The sequence below is a fragment of the Gopherus evgoodei genome, chromosome 3 (assembly GCF_007399415.2).
Source record: "Gopherus evgoodei ecotype Sinaloan lineage chromosome 3, rGopEvg1_v1.p, whole genome shotgun sequence".
Taxonomy (NCBI): domain Eukaryota; kingdom Metazoa; phylum Chordata; order Testudines; family Testudinidae; genus Gopherus; species Gopherus evgoodei.
The window spans coordinates 93,446,724-93,470,142 of NC_044324.1; the positions used below are offsets into that span (position 1 = coordinate 93,446,724).

At 41.4% G+C, this 23,419-nt stretch overlaps 1 protein-coding gene across 1 annotated transcript in view; it reads left to right on the forward strand.

Annotated features, from left to right (window-relative positions):
• Nucleotides 1–23,419, forward strand: part of LOC115648449 — a 150,139-nt gene that overhangs the window by 1,358 nt on the left and 125,362 nt on the right. The window contains 10 exon segments of the mRNA XM_030556084.1: nucleotides 1,943–2,103; nucleotides 3,000–3,072; nucleotides 3,568–3,678; nucleotides 5,732–5,845; nucleotides 9,200–9,394; nucleotides 14,345–14,507; nucleotides 18,617–18,774; nucleotides 19,775–19,927; nucleotides 20,247–20,348; nucleotides 22,347–22,508. Of these exon segments, the coding sequence (XP_030411944.1) occupies nucleotides 1,967–2,103; nucleotides 3,000–3,072; nucleotides 3,568–3,678; nucleotides 5,732–5,845; nucleotides 9,200–9,394; nucleotides 14,345–14,507; nucleotides 18,617–18,774; nucleotides 19,775–19,927; nucleotides 20,247–20,348; nucleotides 22,347–22,508 (1,368 nt within the window). The 5' untranslated portion in view covers nucleotides 1,943–1,966.

Below are 23,419 nucleotides of genomic sequence, written 5' to 3' on the forward strand. Positions count from 1 at the left end.
CCTGTCCCATAGAAAAGCAATCAGCCTTACCCCTTTACACTGAGTTATACAAATTAGTCTTGCACAAGATTATCAATGACAAGAGAATTGATTAGTGCTTTAATCTAGGGTCATAGTTTACAATTGGACATATGCAAAGTAGGACAAAGGATACAGGTCAAACAATATAACTGGATACCTAGAAAAGTAAATTGTATCCAACAACTGTTCACACTTCTGGTGTTAATCAAATATGCTAGCACATGTTAAACAGTAATACTCTATTACTTAAAACTGCTGGAAAGATTTTGTCTCTATATAAAAGGAATTAAGTTTGAAAACATGTTACAATCTTCTTCCCGGCATAACTAGGGATTGGCCATTAGACATTTCAATAAATCCACTGTGTTCTGGGAATAGGAACTGGCAAAAACACTTTTAGAAAAATATTAAGGCAGGATCTCATCAAGACTTGGATACTTACTAATATAACTAACTACAGATGTTTGTGTGGACTGGAAGATTTACTGAGAGACATTTGCTTCCCAACATAAAAGTATCATACAGAATTGTGATAACTTTATGGCAGCCAAATAAGAAATTAGAGATATGCGAGCATGTGCTCTTATTTTGTATTTAAAGTTCTATTTTCTTCAGTTCACCCACATCTGGGAAATCCACAGAGACACATTGACCTTCTGTGGGGCTGAAGCTCAATGAAATCAGTGGGAGTCTTCTCAGTGACTTCAGTGGACTTTGGATCTGTCCCTTAAAACTCCTCCATGGTGTGATGCATCAAAAACACTTGACAGTGGTTAGGTACTATTCATAACTGTCATACTTGTTCCCTTGTGTTCCTTGTTTGTTTGTCACATCAGTTTGTTGTATCTTGTCTTAAATTTGGGCCCCAGTTCTGAAAACACTTGTGCATGTACTTAACTTTACTCCAGTGAATAGTATCATTGACTTCATGTGAGTAAATGTTTGCAGGACTGGGGGCTTAGGTTTAGCTCTTTTGGGCAGAGACCTCCTTTTTGTTATATATTTGTACCATGACTAGCATAATAGCACCTACAGGCCAGGGCCCTATCACAATACAAATAATATTTCAAGTCCAGGTGGTTGTTTAATTCCACACTCTGTATCCCCTTATAGAAGGTGGACTTTTGGTTGCTTTTTTTGTAATGTTACGGTTCAGTAGCATTGTAACAAATGCATGATCTGTTTTCAGGAAATTAAAATTGGTTCCATAATAATCTTATACAGTGTGAATGAGATGCTGGTTATTGTTACTTCTTACTAATTTGTGTACTTGTTATCAGAGTAGAAGAGTTTTTGCCTGAACCCTTACAGTACAGCTGGAGAGCAGAGATTGATTTTGAAGGCCCGGGGTCACACCAGGTGACTTTGCATTATCAATTTTGATTGTTTAGCAAAAACCCCAAGCCTCACCTCAGCCCTCGATGATGATGATGATAATACCTAGCTCTTGTAAAGAGCTTTTCCTTTCAATGCATTTTATAAAAGAGGCCAGTATCAGTAACTCTTCATTTTACAGATGGGGAAACTGAGGCCCAGAGACAGGGAAGTGACTTGCCCAAGGTCACCTAGAAATGATGTGATTAAACTCCATGAATCTTGCTCAATAAATCCCAAAACGCAAGACTGCAAAGCGTGTAATTCCAGTCAGGAATAGAAATTAGACTATGGGATTTCTTTAGAAATTCTAGTGGATCTGGTGTTTCCCACATGAGAAGAAAATTCACAGTGTTCATTATAATATATGTCCTGATGGGCCATCTCATATGCAGCACATACCACCTGTAATCTCTCTCTCTCTTTTTAAAAAAATCGTCTTCCTTTGGAACCATAAGAAAATCTCTGTGCATGTAGACAATGTACTGTGCTCATGAGGGGAAAAACACTGTCTCTAGGCTTGTCCTATACTATACTTTGGTTGTAGACTTAAAGCATTGAGGTTTACAATATGGATGAATTTTACAAGATCTCTTCCACTGAGAGAGTCCAGCAGTTGGAAAAAGAACTAGCTGCTCAACTGGCAGAGCTGAAGACAGAAATAGAAGACAATGGGGTACTGCAGGGAACACCAGATAGAGCTTACAGGTAAAGAAAACCTCTTGGTGAATGAGGAAAAGAGGGCTTATTATGTCAATTATGTATTTTATAAGTGTCTGTTTCATACACTTTTGTTTCCTCTTATTAGAAATCCTTCATGCTTAGTGATCTAGAGGCTTGGACACAGACCTGGGAACCAGGAACCTTGACTCTTTCTTTCAATTCTGACTCCACTGCTGACTCACTGTGTAGTACAGGAAAGCTAATATAAAATTCTAAATTATTTTTGGAAATTCAGTGCCCTTCTATGTTTTAAATCGCAAAACAAAATTTAAAATCTCCCTGCAGCCTTAATTAATCCTCTGTCACTTCTTTCATTGAAGAGGGGTGTCTTTAAGTGTTCTAATATGATTTCCTGTACATTGCTTTTGGACGTGATTCTGCAGCTCATACCTCTTGGTTGGTATTTAAAACATACACGTTCATTTTTATTTAGTAGTAAAAATATTTAATATTGACAATAGTTTGTTAATGTGTACATTTTTTTAAATATATCTACAGTGTGTGTGTGAGTGAGAGAGAGGGGGAGAGAGAGAGAGGGTAAGAGATTTGTCTCTTATCCTTTTTACAGCCTTGGTCCTCGGTGTCAATAAACAGGGGGTCTTGTCTTGCAGACCTCACTCAGGCAAAGCCTTTATTTCAGTGAGGATTTTAATTGAGTAGGGCTTGCAAGCCCTGCCCAGATGTACACACTGTCTCTCTTTCTCTATCTCTCTCTCTCTATATAATTTTTTAAACTTTTCTGCCTTAAAAAGGGGATATTTACCATGGATAATATTTGCCATTGATTTATACAACTTGAATTGTACTGGGCCTGTCAAATTATGACAAAGGAATATATTAATGAACAGACTGTAATATTCTTCTGGATAATCTTTCTATAGTTCTGTTCCAATACCAAAGGACGCTTCGTTTTTCAGAAAAGAAAGGGAGGTGACACTGAAGAAAGTTTTACAGGTAACTAAAGAATATACAAGCATGAAAAAAGTCACCTTTAAATAATTCTCTATTACTATTTAGAATATAACTTCAGATACAGTTTTGCTCATTTAAAAAAAAAAACTTCAACTGTTGTCTCCACTGTTGACAATAAGGCGTAGGGTGGGAAGAGTACTAATATAATTGTATAGTAGTGAAACAACACAACCCTTTATTTTCTCTACAACAGCCGTGATACTGATAATTTTGAGCTCAATCCTGTAGCTGTTACTCATGTAATCATTCCCACTGGCTTCAAAGGCTACAGGATCAAGCTCATAATAATCGGTTTTCTTTATTTAAAATCATTTTGTATCCCAGATTGTGAAAAATTAGCCTTCTCCTGAGACTTTGTGTGTGTGTCTGGGGGGTTGGTTTTGCCTTTTACAAAACATGAGTGCAGCATATCATTTTTCCTGGGTATCTATATTTGCCCAGAAAGTTTGCTTGATGTCCAATTACCTGTGCTTGTAGGTAGCAGGGGCAAAATCTCTTGTTATTCAGGCTGATGTCATGCAGAGGGAGCTAGAGAGCTGTCTGAGAAGAGAGTATACAGCAGAAAGCTTACCTCTGTTACTGCACCAGGTAACTTTTTTTTTTTTTCCTATTTTCTACTCAAAGACTCGAACAGTGTTTCAATACATATGTCCTAGCATGATGGTGACTGAGTTATGACTTAAAGCAAGGATTAAACAAAACTCTGTTCTGAGGGCTATCTTGAAAATGGATGTGCTTAAAGCATTTCCTTGCATAATAAGGAACCTCTTGTACTACTTGGTATGGTATCTAAAAAGGGATTAAAGTCAGCTGGGATGGGCTGGAACAGTATTCCTGTACTACTGTGTGCCCCAGGGCCGGCTTTAGCCATTTTGCCGCCCCAAGCACGACGGCATGCCGCGGGAGGCGCTCTGCCGCTCGCCAGTCCCGCAGCTCCGGTGGACCTCCCACAGACATTGCTGCGGAGGATCCGCTGGTCCCGCGGCTTCGGTGGAGCATCCACAAGCATACCTGTGAGAGGTCCACAGGAGCCGCCTGCCACCCTCCCGGCAACCGGTAGAGCGCCCCCAGCAGCATGCCACCCCAAGCACACGCTTGGCGTGCTGGGGCCTGGAGCCGGCCCTGGTGTGCCCCCATTCTGTAGCCTTTGTTCTTAAGCTTTTTTTTTTTTTTTTTTTTTAAGTTTTAAATTGGGGTGAATTCTGCTGCCTTCCTCATGCTGATTAGTACCTTACTAACGGTGGTGCAAGTAGAAATCATTTCTTGTCGGTACTGCACTCATGGGAGGGATACAAGAGGGGACACGTGACCTCCCCATGTAACCCTCCATGTGATTCCAACCCCAGCCCAGGGCCTATGCTCTCCTTGTCCCCTCTGACACACCACTTTATATATACAAAGATTAACAGGCTTAACTACTCATTTTCCTGCCCAATATGTAGTATTCAGTCTGTTTATATGGAATATGGGAGTTGGGTGAGGAGCCATTTCAGCATATGTATGACTTATTAAAAGACAAATTTTAAGTAGAACTGTATCCTAAACTGCTTTACTGTATTGTACCCAAACATTGCATTTCAATGGGGGATTCAACTTCCTTTGTGGTACTAGACTCCTGAAAATCTTACCGGCCCACAAAAGTGGTCCATAGTCATGTAAATAGTCTACAGTGGGATTGATCAAATGATTAAGGTTTAGGTTCCAAGTTTGTAAATTGTTCTGGATGAAACCGATAATGCCTGAGCTGTCAGATCAGAAGGAGCTTCATTTGAATAAAGGTGGGCAAATGTATGATAAGACTTAGCTCCGTTGCTAAGATGAGGAACATATTTTCAGCAAAGTTCTTGGCACATTCCTGAGGCAGCTGGCTGGTTTAAGGCTGTCAGTGTCCTGCATTATAATCTTCTCTTACAGTTCTCACCCACAAAGCTGGAAAATGAGGCATTTGTTTTGTTTTGCTACTCCAGTTCCAGTTAACAAAATGCATGTTAGACTAGTTTGTCTGCAAAGAAGAATTCTAGGTACACTGGGGACAACACTTGATTCCCATCAGGCTGCAGAACTGGGCTGACATCAGAATCCAAACATCCTCTGGTCAGTGCAAGCAGAAGCATTCCTCTAGTGATTTGGGCTTGATGTGATGCAGTATGGATGTCATGGATAATTCAGCCCAATGGAGAGAAACAGATTAAAAAACGCTGTTTAAACACCATTCATCCCTCCCACCCCTCTCCTTTTGAGGACTCCTGACCAATGTAACAGGACAATACATATGCTAACAAACTTTAAATAAAGCTTTTGTTTAAGTTTGTTAGCATATGTATTGTGCTGTTAAAGCCATATGAAGAATTACCGTCCTCCCTAGCTGTGTTCTGCTCCTTTAAGGAGCAGAGTGCAGCCCCTGCCCTACTCACACCCCTGCTTAATAATGAGTAGCACCATTTTCTTTACTAGAACTACTTATAGAGAAAGTTACCTCTCAGTGTGAGGCTGGGTGGCAGAACAGAGATACTAAGGGAGTATTTCCTCCTGCTCCTCCCCCGCTTATGTTGTTCTCAGTACTGCTTTAGTTCACCGCAATGTTAAACTGTTACCATTTGCTTAAGTGTGACACTTTTGTTTATTTTTGGCTTCATTAAAGTTTTTTACAGACAGAATTACCCATCTGGTCCAGAGTAAATACTTACACATGCTTAGATGGAAGAGATTTTGTAGGCACAGCAGTGTTATTGAACAGCTTTATCCCCTCTATCAGGTAAGAAATAAAAAAATAGAAATATTGCACATGTGCATGATATGTTCATGGTGGTTTAGATGGCTGTCTTGCACTTAAGTGACAAAGCCATAAAGGATAAGGTTCATCTGTAAAGCACTGAGATCTTCAGATGAAAGGTGTTCATATGGTAGCACCTAAAATGTGCTATGTTTGCAGCAACAGAGAAGCACACACTTACCTGCCCTAAGAATGTACCGTGAGTGGAGGGAAAGAAATATTGAATACAAATGGTTGGGAGAATAAATGTGTGGCCTTTTAGTACACTTTTGTGGTTTATTTTCAAAGGCAACTACTAGATGCCAAATGTTATCATTACTATTTATTATGTAGGTCATCTTAAGAGAGCATCAGAAAGACCTTTTATATCACGCCCCTTTCCCAAAGAATTCTTCTTGTGCCGTATGTTAGCAGAATATTGTTTAGAAAACTTTAAATTTTGCTGGTACTACTTTTGTTTTCTTCCCTCCACTTGTAATTCAGAGTTTTTTAATGCTATGAGTCCAACTCTACATTCTCCTAAAGAGCCCCTGTCACTGTAACGGTCTTAACACTGTAATGGCACATTTAGCCCAGCAAGCTAGTAATTCATTAAAACCACATAGCTTGGCAGCTGTGGAATTACATGGGTTTATTCAGTAAAATCTATTTTTGTGATTGAAAACCACAGGCTTTAGAATATAGGCCCCTTCTGAATCTCCCTGCCAGGCTATCATTTAAAAATGAAGCAAAAGCCATTCAAGAAGAGTCGAGTCCACTCCAGGAAAGTGGAAGGCTCTTGCCCATTCCAGCTTTCCATGTCCTCATTTATTGTTTTGTTCAGTGCAGGTTCCTTAAGTTTCCAGGAGAAACACTTCTCACTGAAAATAAATTGTGAGTTGTATTAGTGGTAGAAGCTGAAATGTGACATTATTAAATAATAAATGTTAGGGTACAATAGTTTAAATGCTCTTCTTGCCAACCTATTCTTATTGATTAAATATAAAATCTGTAGTGACTATAAGCATAGTAAATTTGTTGATTGTATTTTCTGGTAAGTATGTTATTCAGCTGTATTGTAAATGTCTGTATTGGTTACCAACTGTAAATCAAAATATATAATGAAAATATCAGCAAAGATAAAGTGGGCACTGCAAGAAACCTGTTGGATATAGACACAGACAAATTATGGTTATTTTCCAACATTTTGTTATGCTAGCAGTGTGGAAGTGCAGTGTCAGAGATTATAAAGCTGTTTTCTACCTACCAGCAGGCCAGGTTTATCAATTTATAAAAACAAACAAACAAAAACAACCTTCTACTTAATATTTGAGCAACCTTTTAAAGATGGGAAACTCAGAGAAGAGGTAATAGGCTATTGAGGCAGTCACTAGCACTCAATCTACTTGGTAATCTCTGTGCCACAAGTTGGTGGTTTCAGTGTATTTTCTAGTGGACTGTTGTCCAGATCATATGCCATTACCACAACTGGCACTTACTGGCAGCCTCCTAAAAGGGGCCAGCGACTGAATGGACATGGAAACTGAACCGACCCTCCATTTCTACCATGAACCAGAGTAGAGGCACACTGGCAGCACAGCTGAAGAAACCTGGAATCATAGAATGTTAGGGTTGGAAGAGACCTTAGGAAGTCAGCTAGTCCAACCCTGTGCTCAAAGCAGGACCAACCCCAAATAAACCATCCCAGCCAGGGCTTTGTCAAGCTGGGCCTTAAAATCCTCTAAAGATGGAGATTCTACCACCTCCCCAGGTAACCCGTTTCAGTGCTTCACCACCCTCCTAGTGAAAGTGTTTCTTAATATCCAACCTAGACCTCCCCCACTGCAACTTGAGACCATTACTCCTTGTTCTGTCATCTGCCACCACTGAGAACAGCCTAGCTCCATCCTCTTTGGAACCCCACTTCAGGTAGTTGAAGGCTGCTATCAAATCTACCCTCACTCTTCTCTTCTTTAGACTAAATAACCCCAGTTCTTTCAGCCTCTCCTTATAAGTCATGTGCCCCAGCCCCCTAATCATTTTTGTTGTGCTGCACTGGACTCTCTCCAATTTGTCCACATCCTTTCTGTAGTAGGGGGACCAAAACTGGACATAATACTCCAGGTGTGGCCTCACCAGTGCTGAATAAAGGGGAATATTCACTTCTCTCCATCTGCTGGCAATGCTCCTACTAATACAGCCCAATATGCTGTTGACCTTCTTGGCAACAAGGGCACACTGTTGAGTCATATCCGGCTTCTCATCCGCTGTAATCCCCAGGTCCTTCTCTGCAGAACTGCTACTTAGCCAGTTGGTCCCCAGTCTGTAGCAGTGCACGGGATTCTTTTGTCCTAAGTGCAGGACTCTGCACTTGTCCTTGTTGAACCTCATCAGATTTCTTTTGGCCCAATCCTCCAATTTGTCTAGGTCACTCTGGACCCCGTCCTTACCCTCCATCGTATCTACCTCTCCCCCCAACTTAGTGTCATCTGCGAACTTGCAGAGGGTGTAATTCATCCCATCATCCAGATCATTAAGGAAGATGTTGAACAAAACCGTCCCCAAGACCGCTGCTCTGACGTGTGTTGAACCTGTGTGATTGGTAAGGGCCCAACTGTAGCACAAGAAGAACTATGTGCTAGTGTGATTCTCTGCAACTGTTATGGGGGTTGGTGTTGTTGAACAGCTTTGGAGAGTATTTTAGGCTAGTGTTTATGGGGGAAACTGTAATAAGGAACATTGTTTAACTAAGTTTTTAATTAGTGGTTGTGCAAAACTTGGGATGTTGTTGCTTATTGAAAAAGGAGTTAAAAATGACTTTCCACTTTCTGATGAGCTCTAGTTTCCACTGAGAGCATCAGCAAATAGGGATGTCAATCTAGAACATTCACTAGCATTAAATTCCCTAAAAAAAAATACAAGAGAAGTTTGTTTTTGAAAAGGTTTTGTTGTTTAATTCTAAAAGCATGATGTAAACTGGTGATCTGATATCACAAATGCCACTCACTTTTTATCCAAGTAATCATTGCCACTTGGACAATGGAGCGTATTTAATTGGAAAAAAGATTGCGGATGATTCAGAGTTTTTATACATTCAGATTTTAGACAGGTGGGTATATTAATTGCAGCTTCCTTTACTGTCAGAGCTGACTGGTAAGAAATTCTCTGTTTGAGACTGCAGATGACCTTTCCTCCTGGACTGCAAATATCATTTAGTCTGGGAAGCAAGAGCCTCAAAATTCCTCCCGAAGTAGGATTTTTCACGTGGTGGAAATACAAAGTTCTTCTAGTTAATTAATAGATTAGGTAAAGAAACAAACACAGGAAAATAATGGTCTTTTCTCTCTCTCTACATAGAAACAAATTGGTCTCATTATGCAGGAGTACAACGATGCTGTTCAGAGGGCTGCGAGACTGTCGGCTGCACGACAGAACTTTCTGACAGGAAAGAAGAATTCTGTAAATATAGTGACACAGGAAGACCTAGTTATTTACATGCAGTGGTTAGTGTGTCACCTACACTCTCTCAAGGCCGTTCACAGCTACCTTAGGGTAAGAGAGCATGTGGATGATGCAACATAATTGCCAACCTCTGCACTGCAAAATGTTAGCATTTAATAAATATAATAATATTTCCCAGGAAAAACATGATTCTGCTGGAGCAAAGGATTGAGACTACATCACAGAACTCTGTGGGATTTTTGTTTGAGGGGAACAAATCCTTGCAAGAATGCTGTAGCTAGTGTAAAAATCTCTGATGGGGGCGGGGGCGGAAGAGAAACTCAGGAAATTCAGATTTCAGATTAGCAGCTGTGTTTTAGTCTCCAAGGTACCACAAGTACTCCTGTTCTTTTTGAGGAAATTCATAGTTAAGGTTAAATTTTAAAAGAAATTCAGAGTTTTGAAAGTATTGAATTGCACAAGCAAAGTGCTCTGTAACGTGCTGGCAAACTAAAGGTCTGCTAACACTGGGGATAATTCTGCTAGAAAAAAGATAAATTCTTTTGGCTCTTTGAGATAAAAAGGCTGCTTGAGTTGAAGAAGATAAAGGGTATGGGCAGAGCAGTCTAGAAGGAGAATACCTGAAATCTTCTCTCCAGGCTCTCTCTATAATCAGAGGCTTGGTCTATAGTAGGATTTTACATTAGTATAGCTACGGTTCTCACAACTGTGAAAAATCCACAGCCCTGAGAGACATGGCTGTATCAACCTAACCACCAGTGCAGACTCTAGCGCTAGCTTGGCAGAAGAATTCTTCTATCCACTTAGCTATTGCCTCTCAGGGAGGCATATTAATTACTCGGGAGAATCCCTCCCATTGAAGTAGGTAGTGTCTGCACTGAAGTGCTACAGCAGCGCAGCTGCATTGATGCAGAAGCACCAATGTAGCATTATAAGGGTACGTCTACACTACAGGATTATTCCGATTTTACATAAACTGGTTTTGTAAAACAGATTGTATAATGTCGAGTGCATGCGGCCACACGAAGTATATTAATTCGGTGGTGTGCGTCCATGGTCCGAGGCTAGCGTTGATTTCTGGAGCGTTGCACTGTGGGTAGCTATCCCATAGTTCCGCAGTCACCCCTGCCCATTGGAATTCTGGGTTGAGATCCCAATGCATGATGGTGCAAAAACAGTGTCATGGGTGATTCTGGGTAAATGGCGTCACTCATTCTTTCCTCAGTGAAAGCAACGGCAGACTATCATTTCACGCCCTTTTCCCCTGGATTGCACTGGCAGATGCCATAGCATGGCAACGATGGAGCCCGTTTTGCCTTTTGTCACTGTCACAGTATGTCTACTAGATGCTGCTGACCAGAGGCGGTACTGCAGCGCTACAAAGCAGCATTCATTTGCCTTTGCAAGGTAGCAGAGACGGTTACCGGTCGTTCTGTACCGTCTCCTGTGCCACTGTAAATTGGCGATGAGATGACCATTACACTGGTCTACAATTTTTGACAAGTCGTGTGCTTCAGAGATAAAATGTGATATTTATTATGTATTTTGATGTGCTGAATTCAAATATGACAATTAAGACAACTGATTGGCTACTGTTTCTAAGATATTTAAGTTTTTACATTTTATGTCTATGTATATTGTGTAGATAGTAGAGTTTTAATCATAAATTGTAAACCTAGGTCTTTTCATGTGTTTATGGTTGCTTTACATGATAATATTTCACCTCTCCTGTTTATGTAATACTTTAAAAATCAGCAAAAGGGTTATATAAATAAAATTTATTATGAAACAAAAGGCAAAAAACTATTCTGTACATAGTTTAGTCCTATTCAGTGTCTACTTGGCGCTTCTTGGCTTGTCTCTTGTATTCATTAAATGGAGCATCTCTTGTCACTGTCCAGCAATAGTCTGCAAGCATTGATGGGCTCCATTTGCCCTGATAGTGGAATCTCCTTGCAGGCTGCTGTTGTCTGGAGCCCAACAGCTCTGCCTTACTCTTGGGTAGTTCCAAATCCCTGACAAGGTCATTCAGTTCACCTTGTGTTAGGAGGTGTGGTTCAGAGGAGGAGGATGGGAGAAAATGTGGGTCCTGTGACATTGATGGTTCAGGACCAGAAGTTTCATCCTCTTCCTCTTCCTCGTCTGACTCAAGTGAGAATGATTCTGGTGCATCAGGAACCGGCAGTCCTTCTCCATGGGGTACCGGGCGTATAGCTGATGGAATGTTTGGATAATGCACAGTCCACTTTTTCTTCTTTGACACACCTTTCCCAACTGGAGGCACCATGCAGAAGTAACAATTGCTGGTATGATCTGTTGGCTCTCTCCAAATCATTGACACTGCAAAAGGCATAGATTTCCTTTTCCTGTTCAACCACTGGCGAAGATTTGTTGCACAAGTGTTGCAGCATATGTGTGGGGCCCACCTCTTGTCCTGATCTCCAATTTTGCAGCCAAAATCAAGGTGATAGGCTTTCTTAACCATAGTGGTTATACTGCGCTTTTGTGATACAAAAGTCTCTTCACCGCAAACATAGCATAAGTTATCTGCGCTGTTCACACAAGTACGGGGCATCTCTGCTCACTTTGGCTAAACAGAAATGTGTCCCTTTGCAAAATCAAACACTGACAAATAAGAGAGCATGACACTGTCTGATTTCTAGAGCTGATATAGGGCAATTTGTTCAGCAGAGTGATGTAAGCTTTGTTATGATTGCATCATCCATGACTTCTAGGAATAACATGATGCAATTCATATCATGTATGATGCAATACCAGCTTCAGATTGCATCATTCATTGTTTTGCCTAAAAAGCAAGTACTGTCCAAACCCAGTCATAGATTTATTCATAGATCCAGTCAAAGATGTATTTTAGTCATTTCTGGTTTACATTGAGATCCCTTCCCTTTATAACTCACTTATCCTCCGCCATTTCCAAGTCACGGGTCGTATATACTGACTCAATAGCATATCTTGAAAACTAGAGCCAATCAACAATTTTAAGCATCATTTTCGTTCTCAGTGACCCAGAATTAGTAAAGTTGGACTACATTTATTTCAGAACATTTTGGCTGTAGAGCAGTGTTATCAGTCGTTCTGTACCGTCTGCTGCTGTCATGGGTGCTCCTGGCTGACCTTCGCTGAGGTCGGCCGGGGGTGCAAAGACAAAAATGGGAATGACCCCCTGGGTCATTTCCTCCTTTATGTTGTATCTAAAAATAATCAGTCCTGCCTAGAATATGGGGCAAGTGTTCTAGAGAAGCAGTATATCAGAGAACCAGAGAGCACAGCTGCTCCGTGTCAGATCCCGCAGAAATGATGAGCTGCATGCCATTCTAGGGGGTGTCACTGCAACAACCCCACCCGTTGCTTCCCTCCTCCCCCAACCCTTCTGGGCTACCATTGCAGGCTCCCCCCCATTTGTGTGATGAAGTAATAAAGAATGCAGGAATAAGGAACAGTGACTTGTTAGTGAGATAAAATGAGGGGGAGGCAGCCTCCAGCTGCTATGATAGTCCAGGCAGTACAGAATCTTTTCTTTAGACATGAAAGGGGGGCGGGGGGGTGATGGAGTTCAGCCCCCAGTTGCTATGATGAGGACAGTTACCAGCCGTTCTGTACCATCTGCTGAGAATAACTGGGAGTCATTCCTATTTTCACCCAGGCGCCCCCGGCTGACCTCACCTGAGGCCAGCCAGGAGCACTCACGGGCGGATGACGACGGCTACCAGTCCTACTGCACTGTACTGTCTGCCACTGGGGAAGAGAGAGGAGAGGATGCTGCTGTTCATTGCCCCAGCACAGTGTCTACCAGCAGCATGCAGTAAACATGCGATGATGTTGAAAAAAGTCAATAAATGATTCTTTTCCTTTTCTTTCACGGGGAGGGAGGAGGGAATTGATGAGCTATAACCTGAACCACCCCGGACAATGTGTTTGACTCTACAGGCATTGGGAGCTCAGCCAAGAATGCAAATGCTTTTCGGAGACTGCGGGGACTGTGGGATAGCTGGAGTCCTCAGTCCCCCCCCCCCTTCCTCCATGAGCGTCCATTTGATTCTTTGGCTTTCCGTTACGCTTGTCACACAGCACTGTGCTGTGGACTCTGTATCATAGCCTGGAGATTTTTTCAAATGCTTTGGCATTTCGTCTTCTGTAACGGAGCTCTGATAGAACAGATTTGTCTCCCCATACAGCGATCAGATCCAGTATCTCCTGTATGATCCATGCTGGAGCTCTTTTTGGATTTGGGACTGCATCACCACCAGTGCTCATCAGAGCTCCATGCTGGGCAAACAGGAAATGCAATTCAAAAGTTCGCGGGGCTTTTCCTGTCTACCTGGCCAGTGCATCCAAGTTCAGATTGCTTTCCAGAGCGGTCACAATGGTGCGCTGTGGGATACCGCCCGGAGGCCAATACCGTCGATTTGCGGCCACACTAACCCTAATCCGATATGGTAATACTGATTTCAGCGCTAATCCTCAGAAACCAGTTTAAAGAGCCCTTGATATCGATATAAAGGGCCTTGTTGTGTGGACGGGTGCAGCGTTAAATCGGTTTAACGCCACTAAAATCGGTATAAACGCGTAGTGTAGACCAGGCCTAAGTGTAGGCATATCCTTGTGGTGGTAGTTGGTTAATAAAGCCAGGCCCCAAGGAGAGATGAGTACACTAGATTGGGAACTAGGCCCCAAGGAGTCTGTGTGTACACTAGATTGGGAGCTGCATTTGCTCACACATCCATACAACCTTAACCCTACCCCTGTAGCAATGCCAGTCTACGTAAGGACTCACCTAAGAACACAGAAAGTTTCAAAGGCAAATCTGAGGAGTTGTTCTGCATTGCACTTAGTTTACCTAGTGATGTTATTGTGTAAGCACTGAAAGTCGTTTTTAGTTGTTTAATTGTCTGTCATTTGTACTATGAAAGATACAATCATTTCTCTTCTGTGTTTTTCCCCCCCATTAAGTCACAGACTGAGTGATTTTAGTACTTTTTAAGTGAAGTGAAATAACGACACATGCATTTATATTTTCAGGTACTCCAGTATTTGCCTCTCTCTCACAGAATGGAGGTGATTATTGAGAAACACCCTGAGGTGGCCCAGGATAATAGGGAGAAATTCAGAAGTGCCACTATGTCTGAATCCTTAACCTCTAATATTCGCTTCTCTCTTTGCCCCAGCATTTCAGGAAAAGAGGGTGAGAAATTATTACATTTCCTTTAAAACTACAATAAAAGGACCTCTAGTGTGGAAGTCATCTGTTGATGTGTACTCTTGAGACAGGTCATCAGTCTTGGTTTGGAAAATATTAAACGTTATTCTTGTTTGCACATCTGAGAAATCGAGTGCAGCTTGTGAAGCCAGCAGGGCTGGCTTTAGGATTTTTGTCGCCCCAGCAAAAAATTTTTGGCTGCTCCCCACCCCAGCCCTGGGCTTTCAATTCTCCCCACCAGTGCCCTCCCCCACCCGCACACCCTGCCACCCAGCCCTGGGATCTCTCTCTTCCCTGCCCCTGTCGCCCCAGCACTGGGCTCTCACCTCCCATCCCCCGCAGCCCCTGCCACCCCAGCACTGCGCTCCCCCTCACCAGTGCTGACTCCGCCCACTCCCCCCTCACCTCCAGCTGGTCCGGCGCTGGCAGGGTCGGAATAAGCAGTGGGGCTCCCAGGCCACACTTCATCCCAGGGTCCCTCCAGCAAGGGCTCCCTCCTCGAGGACTGGCCGGGACCAGGGAGGGCAGAGCTGAGGGATCGCCCTGGCAGGGGGCTGAAGAGCTAGGGCAGGGTAGCTCCAGAGGGAGCAGAGCTCCAGAGAGCGGGACACAGGCCCTGCACGCCAGCACCCCGCCCTCTGTGGCCCCGCTGCTGCTGCTTCTGGCTGCCTTGCCACAGTCCCTGGGTGGCTCAGGCCACTTCACTTTGCTAAGCCCTGGCTGTGGTGTTGGGGGACAGCCGCCCTGCAGCATCTGCAGGCGGCCCCCAGCCTGAGTGTCCCCTCTCAGAGCCTGCCCGGCCCAGCCACAAGGTGCAGGCGCTGCTCCCCTGTGGTGCGAACCGCAGCAGCCCCAGGGCACGATGCGCTGCTGCTGCCAGGGCCGGCTCTAGTCTTTTGCTGCCCGAAGCGCAAAAAAAAAAAAAAAATGTCCGGAATGCCGCCTCTGAAAATGTGCTGACCCAAGCACATGCTTGGTTTGCTGGTGCCCAGAGCCGGCCCTGGAAGCCAGCCAGCATTCTGTAAAATTGAGAAGGCTTCAGAGATCTAGAGCACAGAATTTAAAGTCTGCAGGGGTGGCTCACTTCATTTTGCAACCCTCTGGTTGTAGGGGAAGTTTGTGTGTTGTTGCAAATCCTGAGTATCCGAAGGTCTTGTATATGTATTGAATCATAATAACAGCATATTAGAAAAATATTGCGGGACTAAATTTGATGGGGAGTCTGGAATATTGTTCTGATTACACCAAGCATTGAAATGTTACTCCTTTCTCTTGCATAAACATTGCTTAAAAATGTGTTTCAATAAGTGACCCCTTTATGGAGAGATTTATAGTTTTAAAACTAGGGCTCTCAATTAATCGCTGTTAACTCAAAAAATTAATCATGATTAATCACTATTTTAATTGCACAATTAAACAATAGAATACCAATTGAAATTTATTAAATATTTTGGATGTTTTTCTACATTTTCTCATATATTCTGTGTTGCAAGTGAAATCAAAGTGTATATTATTTTTTATTATAAATATTTCCACTGTAAAAATGATAAAAGAAATAGTATTTTTCAATTCACCTCATACAAGCGCTGTAGTGCATTCTCTTTGCTGTGAAAGTGCAACTTACAAATGTAGATTTTTTTTTTGTTACATAACTGCACTCAAAACCAAAACAGTGTTAAACTTCAGAGCCTACAAGTCCACTCAGTCCTACTTCTTGTTCAGCCAAACGCTAAGACAAACAAGTTTGTTTACATTTACAGGAGATAATGCTGCCTGCTTCTTAATTACAATGTCACCAGAAAGTGAGAACAGATATTTGCAAGATATTCATGTGTCAGATATGCTAAACATTCATACTCCCCTTCATGCTTCAGCCACCATTCTGAAAGGGGTTGATGGCTTGATAGAAGGGGGAAGAAGTTGGAGAACCAGCCACTGCATGCCTCATGTTTCCATGTACACATAAATCATAAGAGCCTCATAAGTTACCATGTATCTCAACACTTGCTCTGTGACCACTGTCAGAGTGGGATCACACACACACTACTCATTTTGGAATGTCATTAGCAGCACAGTGCTAGGATGCCAACAGTGAATGGAAATGCATTGAAATCTGCTGGGATATTGATGCTACTATGATTCTAGTGGTGTCTTTCCTGAAAATTCTGGTTAATCTGGCACAACAGTGGTATATCCGCTTCTGTGACTTTATACAAATAAGTCCTCATTTCTGCAAGAAGGGGAAGAGCATATTGCTTGAGTTTGTAGTAGAGAATGAGTTGGCAGAGGATCACCCAGTGGTTTTGATAATATTTTTAGAGTATTGTTAATTTTATCACTGTGGGCTATCCTGGGAAATATGCCTGCCTGCCTGCCTGCCTCCCCCACAATATCATCATTTTATACCATGCACATGTTTTAGAGTACATGTGATATTCACTTTGCAGGGGAATGGGGCCTTATAGTAACAGAAAGCTACTCAAAGGTGACTTATCTTATTTTTGTGTTTACTGCAATAACTCGTTATCTAATGTTTGTACGATATTAACATTGCAGACTTCAGCCATCTATTATCTAGACCTGAGCTGCATAGATTAAACATCAAATGATTAAAACATTAAAAGCGAAGACAAAGTGAAGTGTAGAATAACACAGATGGCCCATTACTGCCAAAGCAATGAGATAATGTATTTGGTTATATATAGTTCCACTGAAAACCCATGAGTCTGACTGAACTTTAGCAAATTGTAACATATCAATTAGAATTCAATGAGTATGTCGGCAAAATACTGGAGAAAGGAGTTGATATTTATTTGGGCTTTCTGCTGTTAAAGAAACTAAATAGCTGTTGATGAGATTTGAATAATTATCAAGGGTTAGAAACTGGCTTACAGACAAACAAAATAAGAATTAATGGTCATTTAATTAATTTTCAGCATAGCAAAGTTTTGACAGCCTGAAGTTCCATGCTAGGGCCAGTGTTAAATACATTTATTATACATCTGAAAAATGGGGAGAAAAGTAAGGTAACACAATTTGCAGGCAACACAGATAATTAGGTTGGCTGAAAAGACTTTGGCAAATCTGGTTTCAGACACAGATGGAAAAGGGAATAAGGGAGAAAAATAATTAACCATTTCACAACTTCTCCCAAAATATTCTAAAAATGAGTGATTTATTTGGGAGGAAGGGGAGTTATTTGAAGCTGGTTCACCCATCCTTAATAGACATGAGAAGAGGGAATCTTGTTTCTGGAAGCATGTTATTGAAGAAAAACTCATAGCACTATCACAACAGTATTATTTACGGTGGCAATACTCATGCTGTAATAGAAACATACTTTAGTTGCTTGTAGACTTAAGGCTTGATTTGGAAGGCTCTTGGTTCCGTGGCTTTCGACAATGATGTTATTAAAATTCAAGCAGTAACGTTTGCTTCAGTGCTGGCAGATGGCTACTGCTGCAGCAGCAACAGCACATTATATTGCAGGTCTGTGCATCGAGAATAGCGATTAGTATTTTGTCTTTGGTGATGGTGAAGGTTTTAATAAAAATATCCATTTAGAATCCAGTGGCTGTTCCCTATCAGACTAAACACCAGATCTTAGTTAATTTAATCTGTACATACAAAAGAAGTGGGAAAACAGTAGTACTATATAGTCCCCAATAAAGAACAGCAGCATGTTCTAGAACAGGGGTAGGCAACCTATGGCACAAGTGCCGAAGGTGGCATGCGAGCTGATTTTCAGTGGCACTCACACTGTACGGGTCTTGGCCACCAGTCTGGGAGGCTCTGCATTTTAATTTAATTTTAAATGAAGCTTCTTAAACCCTTTTAAAACACCTTTTTAAAAACCTTATTTACTTTACATACAACAATAGTTTAGTTATATATTATAGACTTATAGAAAGAGACCTTTTTAAAAATGTTAAAATGTATTACTGGCACGCAAAACCTTAAATCAGAGTGAATAAATGAAGACTCGGCACAGTACTTCTGAAAGGTTGCCAACCCCTGTTCTAGAATCCACTGCTTCTCAGCTATTGCTAATAACTGTTGCAAACTACTGTTAGTTTAATTCTGGCCTTTTGTAGGACCACACAGCAAGGATGCTGTATTCACGCTGCCCCAACACACAACAGAGACTGAAGAATTGAAACCTCAGCTCCGACTTCTGCTTTCTCACTTTGGTGTCTGCTATGATACGGAGAATCTCAAGAACTCTGCTAATGAGATGGAGCTTTTTCCTCTGGTAACTAAAGAATTACGAAATGCTCATGAGGTTTGGCAGGAGAACACAAATATTGTAGGTTGTATTGCATTACAGGAATAGTGTTGTGAATTCTGTGTTCTTGGTAGGAAGTACATGTATATAGAGAGCAGTAAAAGGCCTGTATAGTTTCCCTTATAAACATATTATAGTAATAGCCAAAAAATCCTAGTATTACTGTTTTTAATATTACTGTTCTTAGTAAAATGAAGGATTCCACAGCTTTATTCTATCCAGTCACCCTCCTGCCCTTTTACACAAGCTCATTTCTCAATTTTTCCCCGTTTAGTTTTAGAATGTATTACAGACATTAGTTACGACCACTAGGAATCTGGCTTTTACAGGTCATTAATAGTTTCTTTACCAAATCCATGCAGGTTAAAAATTACCAGTTTGCGAACAATTTTCTCTATTTTACTACTTTACATGTCCAGGATGTAGAGCAGGTACATAATATCAATTCTGTCTAAAGTGTATATTGCCCCTAATAAAATATCCACTTAGGTACATTCTTAAAATTTAGCCAGAGTAGTCCCTTTGGAGCTCATTGAGACTGAGCATGTGCAGAAATGATTGCAGGATTGGGCCATAATGGAGAATACCTGTACTGTGTGTCAATGAGCAGGTACCTGTTCCTTTTGGATAGGATTTTCAAAAGTACTCAGCACTGGGCTAACTCCTCTCATTGAAGCCAACAGTAAAACTCCCATTGACTTCAACAGAAGGAGAATTAGCCAATGCTGAGTGCTCTTGAAAATATCACTCTTCCTCTTCCAGGTACCCAAAGTAGAACAGGGCAGTTTCATCACCTCTTCTGTAAAGATGTGTGAAAAAAGCATGAAACATTTTGATCCTATCAGTGAGTTCATATGACCAACTGGAAGAGATTAGGACATACTGTAGTTGGTTGTTCAGTGGTTAATATTGGAAACCTGTCCTGTTTTGTGAAGCCTGTTGAGAATCTTCTCCATATGCCTTTCAGGTCATCCGGAAATTTCGAAGTGTCTTCATCAAACAGCAGACAATGAGAACCTTTCCAGTGTATGGTGCAGGGGTGCCTGGGGCAGAAAACTGGGGTATTTTAGAACCTAGCATGGCTTTGAAAAAGAGAGCCAACTGGATTCCTTTTATAAAGGTAGAAATAAGTGATTTATTTTTCCCTTTTTGCTCTGTTGGTAAACTATTGTAACTGCAGTTCAGAATGTAGCAAGATACTTTCCAGCCATTTACTTTTAAAATAACCCAGTGATGACCCATTTTTATTTTTTATTTTTTTGAAAATTCCAAAACCATTATCTAACTACTGTCATATATACTGGGTCTATTTCTCATTTCACTCCAGGCAAAAAAGTGAATTAAAATGAATGTAATGCATATACTGTATTGTGTTTATTGCCTTCTATTCACATTTAAGTCCTATCTATAAATTTTGCCCTGGCTTTTCTATCAACCAGATTAAGCCCAAACAAGATCCCTGGCAGCAAAAGCTTTTGGCAAAACTGAAACAATGGAAAAAAGTAGATGAACTATTGCATCTTCAATCAAAGTTTTTAGAGGTAAGCAAATAGACTATTTTAAATATATTCTATTTATTTACTGAGTACTCTCAGGGAACTTTAAATGCCTGGAGAAAGAGCTTGCCTGTGCAAAAAGCTTGTCTCAGGCTTACATTTCAGACTGTAGAGTTCAAACATACGGTACATAAAATGAAGATCCAGTACTGAATTGATACAGATTTTTTTTCTTCTCTTTTCAGTGACTATTAAGGATAGGCAAATTTCAAAAGATTCAGAATGCAGGTTTGTCATAAACAGAGTGTTAAGGGTTAATGTCTCTTATACCTGTAAAGGGTTACAAGCAGGAAACTGGACACCTGACCAGAAGACCAATCAGAAGACAAGATACTTTTAAATTTGGGTGGAGGGAAGTTTGGGTGTGACTTCTTTGTTCTTTGATCTTCTCTTGGGGGGTCTGAGAGAGACCAGACATTACTACAGGCTCTCTAAGTTTCTTTTCAAATAGAAGGTAAAAACCAGGCGGTTTAGGCTTTTTAATTGTTTTACTTTATTTGCAATTGCAAATCTGGCTGGTTAACTTTTATATGTGTAGTTGCTGGGAATATTTTAATTTGTATTGTACTGGTGGGAAAGTCTCTTTCTGGTATCTGTATATTAGCATCTTAAAGTTACAAAGATAATGCTTTACTTTTTCCTTTCTTTTATTAAAAGGTTTCTTTTTAGAGAACCTGACTGATTTTTTTTTTTCTGTTTCCCTTGTGTTATTCCAGAGGATTGGGATAACTCACCAGGACGGGTGGGGAAGGCAGAAGGAGGGAGAGATAAAATCTCTCTCTGTTTTCCTTGAATCTGTTTGCCTCTTTGTGGAAGGGAAGGGAGATGCTTCCCTGTATGGTGATTTAAGAGGTTAGATCAGTATCTCTCAGAATAGCCCAGGGAGGGAAATTCTGGGAGAGGGAGAGGTGGGGGAATGGCTTATTTCTCCTTGTTTTAAGAACCCAAGGGATCTGGGTTCTTGGGGTCCTCAGGGAAGGTTTTGCGGGGACCAGAGGGTATCAGGCCCTGGAAAATTCCTGATTGGTGGCAGCATATCAGACCTAAGCTGGTAATTAAGCTTAGGAAAACTCATGCTAGTACCCATATTTTGGACGCTAAGGTCCAGAACTGGGAAGAAATGCTATGACAAGGTTGCTTACTTGACTAAGCATTCAAAATTTCCAGGGCATAGTTCAGGTTAAACTCCAGGTATTTACACCTCTTGGGCCTGATTCTGATCTTGCATACAGCAGTTTTACACTTGATATGTCAACGGCGTTACTTCTATTATACACTTTTGTAAACTAGATCTGAATTAAGCCTGAAGAATTTATCTAGAAATTGCACAAAAGCAGACTCTTTAGTGAAATTGTTGGCACTTATTATCCTGGTAGGGCCTGAAATACCAGGAGAATAGCATCTCTCACAGAATTTATCAGTTCAGCTTGTAGTTTAATCTTGGGAATGGAAAAGAAATATTATGTGAACCTGAAACTCATACAGTACGTGTGCATTAATCTTTCATGACTCTTGTTTCAGAAGCATCTTGAGAGACTTTACTGTAGTATCATATTATTATTATTATTATTTATTTATTTATTAAGGTACTGTTGCAGTGCCTTAATAATATGGCATGATTTGGCATGTATAATTTCACATGGATTTGTTTCTTTTGGGAATGTTTGGTGTGAGGAGACGGGTTTGAAAATTGGGCCTACGATGAGATGCCAATTTCAGTCCTAAATATGGAGCAGCTACAGTCAGTGCATCATATACATCTTTTCTTCTATATCACATCTTTCCATTCCTTAAAGGGATCCATCAGAGTAAAGTCTAGTCTTTTTTTTAAAAGTTTGCAGGTATATAATGGATTGGATGGAGATGTTATGCTGCCTTGCTAAATTCCCTAGAACTCATCCCACTCCTCAGAATAGGATGGCCTTGCTTTTAGATTTGCCTTGTGAATCTTAACTCTTGGATATTTGATCTTATTGCAATAAGGTTTCCGACATGGAGCAAGTGATTGAAGTTCTCCAGGAGCATGCGACAGAAGTGTTAGAGCCAAGTCCAGTGCGATCAAGTTTTGTGACTTCTCACAGCTCAAGACAGCATAACTATGATCGAATCTGGGAGAGAATTTATAGCAACTCAGAGCTCCAGCAGGTATTTTGAAGGGGAAGATCAGGTGAAACTTGTGTAACTATGAGTAGGGACTAGTAATTCTTTATTAGAAAACCTTCATTTTAATCAGTGATGATGAAGAGCCTCTGCATTGGAAGCTTCTGTAGGGAGACCATGAAGTTCCCTATCTTCCAAAGCTCGGTCTCCCTCCTAGGATGTTGTTTCTCATAGGGTTGTGGGGTGGGTTTAACAGCAGGGAAAAGGGCCAAGTCGTGGTGGTTACAGCAGTGTACAGCAGCAGGAAATGAGGAGGAGGGATCAAACAGGTTGATTCTTGGTTTTGGAGGCTCTATGAAAGTTCACACCTGAGTCTGACATTAGATTGGCTTGCTTTTTAATTAGGTGAGTATGAGGGCAAATTTGGCAATTGAGAGGGGAAGTTGAATTTGTGGGCTTCGTTTTAAGAAGGTTCAGTAGTTGGGAAACAGTTCAAAAGGAGATGATGTGATTCATCTTCAAAGTTCTTCTTGGAGTGATTGCTCATATCCATTCCAGTTAGGTGTGCGCGCCGTGCGTGCACGCTCGTCGGAAGATTTTTACCCTAGCAACTCCGGTCGGTCGGCAGGTTCGCCCCTGGAGTGGCACCGCCATGGTGCTGGATATGTACCCCTGCCGACCCGCCCGCTCCTCAGTTCCTTCTTACCGCCCGTGTCAATCGTTGGAACAGTGGAGCGCGGCTTAGCTGTCCTTCACTTCCCTAGCTTCTCTTCGTTCATTTGATCTCTTGTTGTATATAGTTGACTTAGTCCATAGTATAATTAGTTTTATAGTTTATAGTTGTTAGTTAGTTGTTGTACATAGTTTAGCGGGGTTTGGGCTGTAGCCCTTCCCTGCACCTGGTGCCCAGGCCCATGCCCGGTTCACCAGGGTTTAAACCGTGCTCAGCCTGTAAA